Here is a 16,385-nt window from a genome sequence, read left to right on the forward strand (position 1 = left end):
CAACCCAGGGAGTGCCAGGGAGCTTTGAGTCACACTTGTTGGATTTACAACCTCTAATAGGAAAAAACTGTTTTATGAAAGACAATATTTTAAATATAAGTGCTCCTAACCCAAACAGTTCCTTGCTCAAGTGTTCCAACAGTTACTCACCCTCCTTGTAACCAGCATGTGCCTCCTTTCCAGCTGGAGTTGTCCGTCCTCAGCTCCTGCCTTTGTTCCTCCTTCCTTTGCCTGCCAAACACAAAACCTTTCAGTAGCTGGCCTTTCCCCTGAGGTGTTTGCACAGAAATAAAGGCAATGTTGGTCCTGCCCATGAGCTGGGTTAGATCTCTCCCTACGAAGAACTTTCTCCAGGATTTCCATGACACTTGTGGCTCAGACCTTCCATTTTTTGACACCAGAACTGACAGTGGGATTTGACTCTGCTTTATGCAGAGGTTCTCACTCACTCCCCTGTTTGTCCCCTCAGAGACTTTAATCCCTTTGGCTGCAGATGGACTGAGGTTTAGAATCACGGACTGCCAGGATGGTTTGGGCTGGAAGGGACATTGAAGCTCATCCAGTCCCACTCCCTGCCATGGGCAGAGACACCTTCCAGAGACCCTGGAAGATGTTCCAGGTTCCTCCAAGCCCCATCCAACCTGGCCTCACTCCAAATCCTGCTCGTGAGTCCCAAGGCCTGGCCCTCAGAGGAGCTGAACACCTGCAGTTCCCTCCATCCCACCAAAGATTCGGAGCGTTTAACATCTCCTAAAAAAAAGCAGCTCCCCAGTTCACATCTTCAGCTCTGTCTCCCAAAACCCCAGCCCCAGAGGAGGCAGCCACACTCCAGGGCAGGGTCAGTGGGACTGACACGGGCTCAGCACAGCCAATCCCTCCTGCCCAGCAGGATCCAAAATCTCCCCTAGCTCATCCCTTGGGACATTCAGGATTTGACAAAGCACTGAGCTTTGAAGCCCAGCCCTTCCCTCCTTGATTAGCACAAAACTTCCTGGGATCTACCTGCCCCTGATTAGCATAGCCCCAGCCTGGGAGAGAGGAGAAGCTGCTGGTCACCAGTTCCTGGGCTTTAATTAGCTGTGTTATTCCCAGGGGATTACTGCTGCAGCCAAGAACCAATTACACCCCAGTGCCTCCTCTCCAACACGGGCAAAGATGCGCTGGGGCACATTTAATGTGCAGCATTCATAGGTTGCTCATTCACAAGCTTTCCCTGTTTGGATGAATCCCAACATTTTCTTGCTCAGCAACTTTTTCCCACCCCGGGCAGGGCTGTGACTGCTGGGGGGGCTCTGGGCAGCGCCTGGCACAGGAATTGTGGCACAAAGCCAGAGGCATCACTGCCTACCCTGACAAAGATTAAAGGCTCTAAATCAACTGAAAATTAAAATAAACCCCTTTTTTCCTGATTCTGCACGTTCAGTGGGAATCTCCCAATTGGAAACCATCTGCAGCTGCAGCCTAGAGTCCCCAGAACTGCATATTTCTCCCCCGTTGTTTCTCAAGGAGACAATTTACAAATCCTGCATTCCCTAAATGGATGCAGCTGGATTAGGTTTGCCTTTCCTGGCCTGGCTGGGCCCAGTGCTCTGCTCCTGCTTCCCAGGACTCCCTGCCTGCTGTCCCTGGGCTCCGGGCAGTGTCCAGGGGGGCCTCAGGTTCCAGGAGCGGCTGCTGAGCAGGTCTGAGCCGCGGGCAGCCACGGAGCCGGGAAGGATGCGGGAGGAGCCGTGCCTGCTCTGGGATGAGCACTCGCTGGCTAGTGGGGCTTTTGTTCCCGTCTCTGGCGAGTGAAGTGCAGCACCCCCTCCTGCAGACACTCCAGGGAGCAGGGATGGCAGGAAGAAGGGGAAATGCAGATACCTCGTCTGGGCGGTGGCTGCTGGAAGAGCTTCCTAAGTGTATTCCCAAGTGGTGCTGGCGAGTGCCCAGCAGGTCCCTGAGAGGCAGCGGGGCCAGGGCTTTTCTAACTGTGTTTGTCCTATTCCAGTGAGCTCCTTTGGCTGTGACCCTCCATCCTGGGGCACTTCTCTGTCTGAGGGAGGGAGAATTGCAGTATTTGGGAACTTAGGGAAAGGAGGAGGCTGGGATCTCACAGATTTCCTGCCCATGGCTCCAGCCCTGAGCTGCCCTTGAAGCAGCAGCTCTCGCTGTGCCCCAGCACATTTGTGTCCCTGCTCCCAGCTGGAATGCAGCTGAGGCCTTGGAACCTGGAGCCAGCAGCAGGTTTTCCAAGGCAAGATGCAGCTGATGGCTCCTGACAGGATCCTGCAGTGTTAATGCAGAGGGGTGTGAAGTCCAACCCCCCCAGTTCTGCTCTCACAGCTCATGCCCAATGCTTTTTAAAGGCAACCACAGCCAAGTGAGTGAATCACAGAAGCATCACCCCCATCCATCTGAGCAGTGTCAGTATTCCTGCGGTCTTATCCTTAGCACGGCCCAGTACCCATCCCTGAACACTCTGGGGCCCCCAGCCCCTTCCCCTGGCAGCTCAGAGCCTTCAGTGTCTGGATGAACCCTCCAGCAGGAACAGCCTCACTTAATATTTAATGACCAAGACAACCACAGTCAGAAATTCCAGTCCCCAGGCTCTTAAGATGCAGAGCTCAGCTGAAAATCTAGATTTCAAAATTAGAACTACCCCTCCTGGGCTTGGAATATTTACCCTAAATACAGAACATGCCAAAAACCTCTGCAGGGGTGCCCAGTCTGTCGAGCATGGAGCACCCGTGGCTTGTGCTGCCAACCCAGCAAGGAGGGCAAAACAAAGAGCGCAGAGATAGTCAAGGGAAAACCAGGAGCAGAACCATAAAAGAGGATATGGAATGTGAATAAACCCCACGGTATGACCAGCAAACAACAGGAGCCTTTTCCTGGCTCCCTGCTCTGCCTGCAGAACACGACAAGGAGAGCAAATCCCAAGAGAACTGGAGCAAGGACAAGGGAGGAGGACACAGAGCCACGGCAGTGAGGGGAGCTGGTGCCAAGGGCTGGCTTCTGCCCGAGGGGCTCGGCGCTGGCGCTGCTTCCCTTGGAGCAGCGGGGTGAGCCTGGCTCGGCACCCAGCATGCCTCCCCTGCCTCGCAATCCTCCCAGCCTGGGCCCTTCCCAGCTTCCCACCAAGTCCTCGAGGCCCGAAGGGGCTCTCCAGGCAAACCCGGCACTGTCCGTGAGGCACAGGAGCCCAGGGACCCCGAGGCCGTCGGGACCCCGAGGCCGTCGGGACCCCGAGGCCATCGGGAGCCCGAGGCCGTCGGGAGCCCCGAGGCCATCAGGAGCCCCGAGGCCGTCGGGACCCCCGAGGCCATCAGGAGCCCCGAGGCCGTCGGGAGCCCGAGGCCATCGGGACCCCGAGGCCATCGGGACCCCCGAGGCCGTCGGGAGCCCCGAGGCCATCAGGAGCCCCGAGGCCGTCGGGACCCCCGAGGCCATCAGGAGCCCCGAGGCCGTCGGGACCTCCGAGGCCGTCGGGAGCCCCGAGGCCATCGGGACCCCGAGGCCGTCGGGACCCCGAGGCCATCGGGACCCCGAGGCCATCGGGACCCCCGAGGCCGTCGGGAGCCCGAGGCCGTCGGGAGCCCCTCAAGCCCGGCCGGGCCTCACCCGAAACGCTCCCAAACACCCGGGGTGTGACAGCGCGAGTTCCCAGCGCCACTGTCACCGAGCCACCATTCCCCTCAGCAATGGCCCTGTTGGCCTCACCCTGCCAGACCTCAGCTCTGAGCCCTCACGCTTTGGATGGGCACCGCTCCAAAGCCCCGTGCCAGAGCTGCACTGTTGCCCGCATTAAGCGTCGCCCTCTGGGTGCCCGGGGGCAGCAGCAAACGCCGTTCGAGGGGCCTCGCGTGGGCCCTGGGTCACCTTTATCCCTTTGCCAAGCACCGGAGCGAGGATTAATCCATGGAGTAATTGCAGAGCTCTGAAATCTGCCCGGCCAACCTCTCTCGCGGCTCGGTCGCCACAGCGCTGCTGCCAAGTCCGTGTCACAAAGGAGAAGCCATTAGCGAGCAATTACACTCCAGCAGGATTCCCCGCCTAATGAGGATCGCCGGCCCTGAGGAGCTGCTGCAAGGCTGAGGGAATAATGAGAGAAAGGGGATGGGAGTTCCTGTAGTCCCGACAGAATGAGACACAACCATGAAGGAAAAGAAAGCCATCTGCTGGAGCTGTGCTCGGGCCGCAGCCAGATGTGGGCGCTTGTCACAGCGCTCCCAAAGCACCCCAGGCTGAGCCAACAGCAGCACTTGTCCGTAAACTCGATTTTGGGGAAAACCTCCTCATTATCCACAGCAGGTCACTGCAACAACCCCTTCCCAGCAGGGTTAGTTCCTCTGGGTGACCCACCAGCTCCTGGCATCCTCTGTGCCACAAAAGCACCGCGTGCCATAAAACCACCAATGCTTCCCGGAAATCAAAATTTCCTAGAAATCAAGATAACTCAAGCAGCATATTTTTTCTTTAAGCCCAGGAGCTCAACTCAACTTAGGGAATCTTTCTTTACAGTACAAAAATGCAAGAGAAAAAAACGTGTATAAATGCTGCCTTCCATTTGATGGGAACGTGCAGTTCCAGAGTCTGCCATTCCATAGAATCATGGAACCACGAAGGTTGAAAAAGAGCCTTTCAGGTCATCAAGTCCAAGCACCAACCCAACACCACCAGGTATTTTGGAAAAATACTTGCTGGCATGGCCCTCCTTTGAGCACAGTGGGATGGAGCTCTGGAACAGAAATTACCTCTCCAGCACCACCTGATCCCTGCTCCAGGGCAAGGAAACACAGCTGAGGACAAGGCAATTCCTCCCTGGATGGAGAAATCCCCCGTACACTTACCTGTGAGGGCAAGCCTTGTCTGAAACTGTGAGAACTCCATAAAAAGCAGCCCAAGGACTGCAGGAACCCCTTCCCATGGCATCCCCTCCTCCTCCTGGGACTGTGGAGCCACCAGGGCTTCCTTGGATCTGTCTCTACCATACCATCTTTTCTTACTAATTACAATTTTTCCTACTGCTTTGGGAAGCATCCAGCCGGATGAGCATGGCTTGGGATCTTTCAGCCACTGTAGTGAAAGGTGAGGTTAGGTAGAGACTTGTCAACGTGATGGAATTCCAGCAGTGGACCAGCACCTGAGTTTAATCTTAGTTTAATCCAAAAAAACACTTCTGACATAAATCAAAGGCTTTGGGGTCAAGGACTAATAAAGCAAGAAAGTTAAAGACATCAAAAACATTATTTCCCTTTAAAAGAGCACTGAAAAAGATCAAGGCTTTATTTGAATAAATGTTACACATCATTCTTTATCATTTTTACTTCTCAGCAAACCTTAAAGGGTGAATCAGATTTTCCTCATTCAAGTCTACAAAATGAAAGAGGCATAGTGACCATTCAATATACAGACAAGAAGGTAGCACGGAGCAAAGCTTAAATATTAAGCAACTAAAGCAAAAAAGTGAAAAGCAATACATTACTGTCACTCTCTCTCATTAGAATATCCCTGACAATTTCATTTCCAAATGAAAACGTGGTTTCCAACGCAATGCTGGGAAAAGCAAGGCAGACATGAGCTCCCTTGGATGCTATTTGCTCTTTACCCATATTCTCCAGTGCACACCTGCATCCCTTGGGTTAATCCCTCCTGGTTCAGCTGCTGTGCTCAGGGAGGGGAGGAGAGCCCTGGGGGATCCGGGGGCACAGCCAGGCACTACCGGCTTCCAAAACAACAGCAGGCACTCCTCAATCCCATGTGCAACAACCCTGCCACCACAGTCCCGGGCCTTTTTCCTGAGCAGAAACTGGTTTGTGCCATGTGGTTTGGTGGCTTTTCTGTTTGGCTTTTGGGGGGGTTGGGGACAATGTACCTGATTAGGCCAAGCCCCCATCCATCGTCAATCCAAGCGGAGGTGAAAGGCTGGCACGGACCTGGCACCAAGGCACCCCTTTCCTCATTCACATGTCTCAAGCTTTCAGTTCTAGTCACATCCCAGGCCCTGAGCAGGACCAGACTGCTGGGCCTCTTCCACTGGTGAAAAGGAAAAGCACTGTAGAACAAATATTCATCCAAATTTAAAAAAAAAAAGTTTGTACTTCATGGTGAAATTGTTATGGCAAATGGTACAATTTGAATGCACTGCACAGCACTGTACAGCCTGTTTTAAAAAGTAGGTAGTGAATATTCAATTTCTGCACTTATAAATAAAGAATTTAGCTGTGAAAAGCAGACACTGAAGCAGCACAAAGCACGAGCTGCCACACACTCGGTGTGTGAATCCCTGATGGGCCTGGCTGGGGTTTGGGGGCCTGTCCCAGCCTGTCACTTTCCCCCTCTCCGATTGTTTAACAAGTATAAACCTGTTGCCAATGACAGAGTTGTCCTAACTTCAAATTTTGTGTGGTTCATTCAGGCTCCAGACATGAAGAAATTGTCTTTGTGCTGACCCAGAGGCCCCCTTGGAAAAGTCCCTCTGGTTTTAAACGATCCAGACAAAGACACTCTATTTTCTCCAATTGAATCAGGATATCAGTAAGGAGGAAAAGAGTTTCCTACAAGTCCTTTCATCTCTACAGAAACAGAAATTTGACTTTTAGTAGATTATGTGCACATTTTCATATCTTCAAAACAAATATTTATTTTCCCGGGTTACACAATAAATCCCCTGCTAAGAACTTTAAAGAAATGGTTCTGCTGAGACAGTGTGCACACAATGGAAATAATTAGTGACAAATAAATTAATATTTAATAACTCAAGATTTCAGCAGCGTGTCCAGCATTCCCAAGCTCCATTGAAGTCAGTCTTACCCAAGACCTTTCTGGGAGGGGAATAAAATGGATAAAACCCAGTGGGTTTCACTTTTTTTTTTTTTGATTTACAGCTTTTCAAAGAAGTCAACGCAACTCAGATCAACAACCATCAGAAACTCTAATAAAACCTTAGCTCTCTACTAGTTATCTATCTGAAAAATATTCATGTCAAAAGGAAAAAATAACCCATGATTTGAAATAGAAATGCCATCCCATTGAATCACTCTCCATTCATGATTCCCATCCTGTTATAGATTATAAGCAAAACGCTGCTCTCTGCCTTGTAGCCCCTCTCAAGATTATTTCACAACCCTCAATTCCCTAAGTGTTACAATAGCATAAATAAAATGCAACCATATTCACACAGAAGGAGCTTTCCCATAAAACAGAGATCCATGGAGTTTGTGGTCACTGTCCTTTCCATCACCTCTATGGGAAATGTTGGTCTCAATAGCAGGACTGTTCATATTTCACAATACAACTGGGTTTGGACATGCTTTGATCACAGATCACAGCTCTGCTAACACCTGCACTAAATACTAACTAAGCCTCAGAGAATGGAAAATTGCAATGCTAAAGTCAAGAATTAAAAGAAAAGTTCAAAAGTTACAGTCAACTTCCCAGGCAAATTGGCTCCGTCACTGGCACCTCTCAAAACATACAAACGTGACTGTCACATTACAAAAACCCCAGTTATCTGCAGTGAGTCTTCATCCTAATAATTCAAGTGGTTCCTTGCACGTAAGTGTCATAGAGTCTTTTGTAATTTCATGCGTCATTTATTGCAAAAACGTTTTATAAAATATTTCCTAACATCTTTTGAAATTTTAAGGAAAATGTACATTAGGTACAGGTGCCCTAACGGTGCGAGGGGGAGCTTTAACATCTTTTACCCCCTTTCCCCTTCAAAAAAATGTTTACTACTTGGTGAAGATTTCAGAGGAAAAATAGGACAAGTCAGTCTCAGATTTCTCTCAGTCCTGATGAGCTGGTGCTCTTCGTGGCAGTGTAGTGAGGTTCCATAAAAACAGCGGGTCATTAGTGTCTCTGAGCTGAAAAGGGGAGAGAAAGGGAACATGGTTAAATGTCTTCCAGTACATATTGCAAAAGTAGGTAAAGCAAAAGCTGAGGTGGCCAGAAAAGTTACTGGCTCACCTGCTTTGTGCATCGTGTGCAGAAGACAAAAAATAGATTGACATTATCACAAGACAGACACCAGTGAGCAAACTCCTCCGGGGCTGGGGTTTGAGGAGGAGCCACCGAACCAATCTGTTACATCTCACCCCATTTCAGCATCCAGAGAGAATTCCAATTGTAAAGACATTTAAAGACAGCTCAGGAAGCAGGGAGATTAGTTCACAAAACCTATACCCTGCTGGCAGTTCACAACACAAAGCTAAATCTGACCCTGCAGTGCCCTTCCACGCACAGGAGCCGATGTCTGAGGGAGCATGAGCTGTAAACCTGCTAATGGAGTTTCCTTCCCATGGCTGCCTGTGTTTTCCCATTTACTCCAGAGAACAGGAATAGATTATGATAGAGCAGGCAGAAGCAGCCCAAGTGCTGAGCTCTGCATGAACCAACACCAGTCAGCCACCAGTTCTTACTGGGAGGAGGGGGAGGTCCTGGCACAGAGTGTCCAGGGAAGCTGTGGCTGCCCCAAGGCCAGGTTGGACAGGGCTTGGGGCAACCTGGGGTAGTGGGAGGTGTCCCTGCCCATGGCAGGGGTGGGACTGGATGAGCTTTAAGGTCCCTCCCAATCCAAACCAGTCTGGGAGGTTGCGCTCCTCAGATAGAGTGACTGAAAACCTGACTGCCTGGGTGAGCTCAGTGTGTGTGCCACCGAATTCCCCGAGTGCAGCCCACTGCCTGTTTATCACTCATTCCGTGGGGTCACTCTCTCCAGGTGGGACCTGTGGTGTGTGGGACAGTGACAGCTCAGCCTGGCTGAGGGCACAGCTCTCCCGGGATCTCCAGTGAGCTCACAGGCTGGACTCTGCTTTGGAGCAGCTCCACTCAAGTGCTGGAGGCAGAATCACCCAGAATCCCAGGATCCCACAGATCCCAGACTGGGAAAGCCCTCCCAGAGCCCTGAGTCCCAGCTGTGCCTGATGCCCGCCGTGTCCCCAACCCAGAGCATCGAGTGCCACGGCCAGGAATTCCCGGGACACTCCAGGGATGGGGATCCAACCCTCCCTGGGCAGTTCCAGTGCCTGAGCACCCTTTCCATGGGGAAATTCCTGCTGATGTCCACCCTGAGCTGCCCCTGGCCCAGCCTGAGGCCGTTCCCTCTCCTCCTGTCCCTGTTCCCTGGTTGCAGAGCCCGACCCCCCGGCTGTCCCCTCCTGTCAGGAGCTGTGCAGAGCCACAAGGGACCCCTGAGCCTCCTTTTCTCCAGGCTGAGCCCCTTCCCAGCTCCCTCAGCCCCTTCTGGAGCTCCAGCCCCTTCCCTATGGAGCCATGCTAAGGACTGCCCCAGAACAAGGTAAAAATGTGTGTCAGGGCAGGCACTGACACGACTCAGGCTTTTCCTGCCTGTCCCACTGAACTCAGCTCACACGGCCTTTTCCTGGCAGCCAGCACTGCCGTGGGGATTCTGATTCTTCAATGTGAACATTTTCTCAATCCCTTTATTCACTGCTGTCCAGAGAGAAGTGCTGCCTTTGAAAGTGCTGGCTTTTATCTCCAAAGGAAAAGCAGAAGGACACCAGGCAGCCATGGAGGGGAAGAAAAGGCACCCCAGAAGGACAAGGGAAGCAAAAATAGCAGCACATCCCATCAGGGATTAAACCTCAAGGCCAGGAGCCCAAATTTAAATAGTTACAGTAACATTTATGCACCTTCCTGGGGGATAATGCTGTGTCTGTGTAAAACTGTGGAACAGAAGGCACAAAACTCCTGTTTTCCTGCTACAGATTCCATTTGTAGCCAGTGGAGAAGAGGGAAACCAGGCTGCTCTTCCAGATGATGAACTACTAAAAGCAAGAACTGTTTCCTGCCTTTACAGCCTCCAGCAGCAGGACCTCAGCCACCAGGAAAACAAAGAGCAGCAACACATTCTTCCCTTTGTGTGCCTAATTCCCCGAAATACACAACACAGTATCAAGAATTCCTAGAACGTGGCCCAACCCATGTTTTTTCCATATAAATGTACCAGAAGCTATTATTCCTAAATCTCTCAACACTTGAAGTACCTCAAGAAAAGACTTTTTTTTTTTCATTAACTAAACTTCTAACTAAACTGACTATAATACTTTTAAAAATAGTTTTTGTGGTTTTAGTTCATTTTCACCAGAGCTGCTAAGTATCCAAACTGGCACCATGTGCTTTAAAATCCTGAAGCACTGCAGAGATGCAATTAAACCCCAGCATTTCCTAAAGCCAAACAAAAATCCTACACATTACTAAATAAAAAATTATGCTAAATTAGCATTTAAGCAAATATTTGCTTGGAATTGTACCTGCTTATTTTACTGACAAAGCAAGATCCCCTCTCCCCCTTTGTGCACCTGTTAAAGGATGGCAAGGACAATTCTGCCACCTGAATTTGCTGTGGTTCTGTTACAGAATCTCAGTGCTGGCAACAAGCACTTGCCTCCCAAAGCACAGATTCCCAGCACATGCCTTGCACGTAGGAGAATATTCCTTATTCATATTGCATATTTGACATCCAAAACACCTCTAAACAAACATGAAAACTGACCTAGATTTGTTTTTTTCCTTAAGAACAACCTGATTTCAAGTCGCTGTTCCATAAATGGCATCAGCCAAGCAGCAGGCTGCACCCCGAGGCCCCTGGCAGAAGGGCAGTGCAGGTCTCAGATCAAACTTGCCTTACTCCAAGTGGGATTCCTGCAGGATGTCACCAGGACACAGAGGGCAGAATCCTCTGCTACAGACACACTTCTACAAATCTTCTGTTTCTCCAAAATCAGCCTCGCTCATGACAAAGCGACAGGGCAGATCCATCACCTGTCCTCTCGCACTCCCGGCTGCACTGAGCCCAGCTCAGCCCGATCCTCTGCTTTTCAAACCCTGCCATTACACAAGCAGCACCCAGGGTTTCACTGTCACAGATGCAGTCAGTATTCCAGTGCTTGATTCCAACGCCCTGCCTCAGTTTAAGTGTTATTTCCTGTCCCAGCTGCAACTCAGCAGAGCCCTGCTTCCCCTCCTGCCCCGTCCCACAGGGATTCACACACCTGGAACAGCCTCAGTTCCCACAGTCCTCCCTTCCTCCTCTGCACTGAGAAATGGAATCACTGGCACAGAAATGGAATTACAGCTGCTCAAAATGTGCCTGGTCCTGTTTGAGAAGTAACTTGTCAAACACAGCCCAAACAAACCCCACAGATCCACTTCTTCTCCCACTGAAGGAGCAAAGCCTGGATTCCAACTTGCTCCAGGGGACCCCGATTTGTTCCCTGAGCCAATTCCTACCTGCAGGCTGCTAAGTTCTCCCCTCAGGCCATGGGCAGGCAGCAAGAGGAGATCAGACACCACCTCCCATGGCACAAGCACAGGGAGTCACCTTTTCCAGGTTATTCCACCTTTTTTTTTACCTTTTGCTCCCATGTGTGTCCCTCTTGGATGTGCAAGGTGGCCCAGGTTTTCTGAAGCCCTGGTCTGTCAGCGCCAGCCACTCTCCAGCTCCTGCTGTTCCCACCTCCTGCCAGCAACACCAATTGTTTTTTCCTGGGGAAAACATGGAGCCAAGCTCTCCTCAGTGCTGGTGCCTGGCACTAAGGTGCTGCTCCAGGGAATTATCCCAAACTGCCCCATCTGGGAGCAACAGCAAAGCTGTGCAGGGAAAAAGCAGGATGGCAAACCAGCCACCAACTCTCTGGCACCACAGCCCTGCCTGGGAACTGCTGCTCTGCCTTATGTTCACACAAGGGCACTTGTGTCATTGTTAAATGTAAGAAAAAAATCATTAATTAATTAAATGACAGTCTGGATTGTGTCCACGTCCCAGGTAATACAGAAGATTGAAATGTATGAGTAAATCACAGGGACTCATAAGCTGCTATTAGGGTCCAACAATTAAACCCCAATAATTAGAGGCATTTCTGACCTGGGAGGAACTGCTGCTGTTTGGTAAAACCCACCCAAATGAACAGCTCTTACCACAGAGGTCAGAGGTAGATGGGGTCAGACCAGACCAGGTGCCTGAAAATGCCAGGAGGGTGAGCAGGGAAGAGAAGGGAAAAGCCACAGTGCAAGGGGATGTTATTCACCTGAACAGCCCCACCATGAGCACACTGTTATTCACCTGCACAGTGGGAGGGAACTGTTTAAACTAAAATCCCAAGTGGCCCAGGGGGCAGCTGGGGGGTTAAATGTTGACTGGGAACTGCCACGGTCACTGCAAGGCCAGGGATCACACACAGGCTCTTTCCAGCAGGGATGAAGGAGAATTTGGCACTGGATACTCCCATCCCCATCTCTCAAACCGGATCTAATGGATCTTCAGGCAGCTACACAAGTTCCCAGTGTTAAATGTGGGTGATCCCTCATCACTCCATGGTCAGAAGCTTTGTCAGTTATGGAAAAATTCCCTTTTTAAACAGTCCTAGTCATTGTACCCAATGGATTATGCCACCACACACTGCCATCCATCCCTTTAGGCTCGAGCTCACTGCACTTCCCTCCCAGCTCAGTCTTCAGCTCCAGATCAGTGAGGGACCCCCTGCACTGCCTGAATTTGCAGGCATTCATTGGAACACAATGGTAAAGCAAAGGATGGACTGAAATAGCCTTTCCCTGATTATCAGCCTTTCCACAGCTCCTCAGCCAAGAAAGCTGCTCTGTTTTCTCACTGGACTCCACAGAACAGGCAGAAGGACAGAGGATGCTGCTGAGAATGAGCTACTGACATTTGTTTTTTAAAATTCATGTTCCTATGCTACTCTTGACAGTTTTAGCAGATATGAAAGAAAGTATCAGGATTTAAGAGTTAAATAGAACCAGACCTAAAGGCTAGCAATGCAAAAAGCAACTCTTACCCTTCCTCACTTGTGCTGCTCTCAATCCTAATCACTTAGAAACTTAGAACCCTAATCACAGTTAGAAACTATGTTTAAAAAATCCAAAGGTATTTTACACCACGCCGAAAAAAACAGTCTTTTCAGCCTTGCACAGACCTAAACCACCCAGGAACCCCACCCCAGGGTAGTTCTGTAGGTTCCAAACTGAACACAGCAGTGTCTGAAAGAGAAACCAAATCATCAGAGATGATTATCTCCCTGAAGTGTTGACACAAAGTTCCAGCTCTAATTAGAACAGTAACAAATATCTGTTCAGTTTCCTGCATGACTCCACTTCAGACACACACAAGCATTTCCTGTTGCTTCCAGCTCTGCTCCTGAAGCCTCACACCTTCAAACACCTCTGGGGAAAGAGCTGAGCTTTGGAATAACTGCTGTCTCTCCCAGGGCATTTTACCTGAAGATCTTCAGAGGAACAGAACACCTGTACTGAAACTCATCATGTCCCATTCTCCCCTAAACTGACAGGCCATAAATACCCAACAACCACAGAGAGGCACTTCATTAATTAAAAAAGGCATCATCTGCCATTTATCCCATTAAACTGATGGGAAAATAGGAGCCACCCTCTGTGCTGCTGTTTGCCTTCTGAAGGCAGAGTCACAGAAGGATTTAGGTTGGAAAAGACCTCCAAGGTCACCAAGTCCATTCTGTGGCAGATCCCCACCCTGTCCCCAGCCCAGAGCACTCAGTGCCACCTCCAGGAACTCCTTGGGCACCTCCAGGGACGGGCACTCCAACCCTCCCTGGGCAGTTCCAATCCCAACCACCCTTTCCAGGAAGAAATTCTTCCTGACACTCCCCTGAGCCTCGCTGGCCCAGCCTGAGCCCCTTCGTAGCCACAGGAGTGCTCCTGGTGGGAGCAATGGATAAATCATGGAGATGCCATGGAAGGAGCCAGCCCTGGAGCTGTGGCACTGCTGGCACCACAGGCACACAAAGTGGGGGTTACAGTTCAGCCAGAGGGGTTCAGCAGTTTAGCTAGTGGTGGTTTAGCTTACCTAAGCCTTGTCCCAGCCTCCCAGGCTCTTCTCACCCTGTGCTGCCTGAACCGGGCTCTGCCCCAGCCCATCCCCTGGAAACTGCTGCATCCACAGGAGCAGCTCCTTTGGAGTTAGAGGAAAGTCAGGGATGAGCATGAAGAGATTTCCAACTTACTGCAACATGGTGTTGTAAAATATTAATTTAACAAAACTAATTACTTGTTTTGAGCCCTGTTCAGTCTGCAGCAATACAGCACATTCACTCTGAAACTGAGGAAAGACTTAAAACTCATCTGTTACAAATGCAAACTGACTTTAGGTGCCTTCCACAAACAGTTCTTTTGAACATAAAACCACCTAAAGAAAGCCCTCCCATACCTGTTGCTCCCCAGTGAACACCTGAGCAAACTCTGCCTATGTAAGCTGCAGTGCTATTCTAATTTTATATAAATTAAGAGAACAAAGCTTCCAGGTCTTCTAAAAAAAAAAAAAACCCAACAATGTCAATATTGATTTTGCCACTGCTTGGCTTAGAGTAACTAACTTAAAGCCAGTTCACTTGAGCTTCTAAACCTCAAGGAAGTGGTGCAGACATCTGACCCACCTCACATGGGTTCCTGACTCCAAAAAGCAGTTTGCTTTAATAACAAAATACAGCTTATTTACTTAAAGAAACTGTTTCTGTTTGCAGGAGAGAATACAGAGAAGTGAAACAGATTTTTTTTTTCTTTTTCTTTTTTTTACAAAATTTATTGTGTGTTTATCACATTCAAAAAGCATTGACCGGTGGGGTTTTTTGGGAACTGTTAGAATGCCAAGGTAAAGCTGGTATATTTGGAAGCTTAATTAGCCATTAAAGACTGTCATCTTGAGGAAAATTTGAACAGCCATGGGTTTGACACCTTAGACTTCCAATAGTTCTGTGGGCACAACAGAATAATTAAAAAAGGTAAAAAGAAACTGAATGCTTTGGCAAGACCATACAGTATCATGAACATGTGAAATTAAATCTTAAAATAAAAATATTTTCAGGGTTCAATGATTAAATCTTTGCCCCCTTTTTCATGTCTGTTTAATTTCAGTCTGAGCTTAAATTTTTACATCTGTTACGACTGCCCACGTGGGCAATCCTGGAAAAACCAGGATGAAACCTGCTTTGGGGTGAGCACCAGGAGACTCTTCACAAGGCATTGCAAGGCTGAAGCAGGAATGGGTTGGAGGACACAGGAATTCACATGGTCAGGTAAGGACCAAAACTTACAGAAAAAAAAAAAAGTCAAGTGCATTGCATGAAAATGCCCCAGTAGTGAGCAAAAACCATGCAAGAAAAGCTGGAATGGCAGTGGAGAGCAGCTCTGACTGCTCTGAGATGGAAACTGAAACATTCCCCACTGTACAAGTGACATTATCCACAGTCTCTACTCAAATATATGGCCCAAAAGCTAATTTAGGGAGAAATTTAATCAACTTTCCAGAAAGCCCTCTACAGAGCTGGTTCTGAAACAAAAGGGACAGATAATTAATAATCTCCAAATTGAGACTGAAGTATACCAATAGTATTTACATCAAGCACTTCATCGTTAAGAATGCATAAAAAAGGACAATTTGCTTTTTAAGGGTGTCCTCTAAATCCGGCATACAGATAAATACTCTGACATCCTGGATTTGTTTCAAGGCTTTTTGAGAAACACACACAAATAATTCAGATTTAGTCGATTTTATTTACAGTTTGTTTTTTTTACATTTCAGAGCATTACACAATTACATATCTCATTTTTCTGACCTGCAAACAGATACCTTAAACGGAAATAGTTAAAAAAAAAAAGAAAAAAAAAAGAAAAAAAAAAGTTAGATACATCCAAAATGCAACAATTACACATCTGACAATTCACAAAGTGTAATTTACTAGGACGTATCCTAAGAATTTAGGAACAACCAGTCAGGAGAAAATCTGACCAATTTCAGCAATTGATTATTTACACATTCAAAACAAAGCCTCTCTTAAGCTAAACCTCCAGGCACACGGCCTGAAAGGTTTCTTCAGGAAGAAAGACCAGAATGATTCACACCTATGCAGCATTAACAGCCCTTGATCCCAAACACTGAGGCCTCCTCAGCTTTGTCTTAGAGCTACAGGCATCCCTCGACTTCTCCGACCCTGAAGTGATTTAGTTGTGCCCCCATGTGCATAGAAAGGTTGAGTGTTTAAGTGGTCACCACGATAAAACCCCATTTAATCTGGTCTTTAAGTCACTGAAACTCTTCTTCCTTACAACTCGTCTCCAATGCCATTTAAACCGGCCCGCAGAGCGGAGCTTGGGCCCACCGGGCCTGGCCAGACTAAATCCATTAGAGACTGGTTCAAAATCATCTTTAAAGACCATTTAGACAAGGCTTACATTTCTACACTTCCCTGATGGGCCACCTAATAAAACAAAAAAAGTCACAGCTACTATTTCATCCCTCGTGTCAACCCTTGGCCACACAGAACTAGTTATATACTGGGTAGAAACTACTAAAAAATTCCCTGCAAATCAGCTGCCTTCCAGCTGAGGCT

At 48.8% G+C, this 16,385-nt stretch overlaps 2 protein-coding genes across 7 annotated transcripts in view; one reads left to right on the plus strand and one right to left on the minus strand.

The window, feature by feature from the left end:
• ADRA1B (adrenoceptor alpha 1B) overlaps positions 1-16,385 on the plus strand; it is a 147,975-nt gene that overhangs the window by 42,762 nt on the left and 88,828 nt on the right. The window lies entirely within an intron of this gene.
• Positions 1-16,385, minus strand: part of PWWP2A (PWWP domain containing 2A) — a 34,198-nt gene that overhangs the window by 4,667 nt on the left and 13,146 nt on the right. For 2 of the 6 annotated variants that reach the window (XM_068206212.1, XM_068206218.1), the window contains exon 3: positions 5,251-7,850. Coding sequence is in view for 3 of the 6 variants with exons in the window: in XM_068206218.1 (XP_068062319.1) it covers positions 7,837-7,850 (14 nt within the window). In the remaining 3 variants the exon portion in view is untranslated. Of the gene's footprint in view, positions 1-150; positions 232-5,250; positions 7,851-13,985; positions 15,626-16,385 lie in introns of those variants that run through there. The other 4 variants (XM_068206216.1, XM_068206214.1, XM_068206215.1 and 1 more) reach the window with 4 other exon arrangements.

This window comes from Anomalospiza imberbis, chromosome 15 (assembly GCF_031753505.1).
Source record: "Anomalospiza imberbis isolate Cuckoo-Finch-1a 21T00152 chromosome 15, ASM3175350v1, whole genome shotgun sequence".
Lineage (NCBI taxonomy): Eukaryota > Metazoa > Chordata > Aves > Passeriformes > Viduidae > Anomalospiza > Anomalospiza imberbis.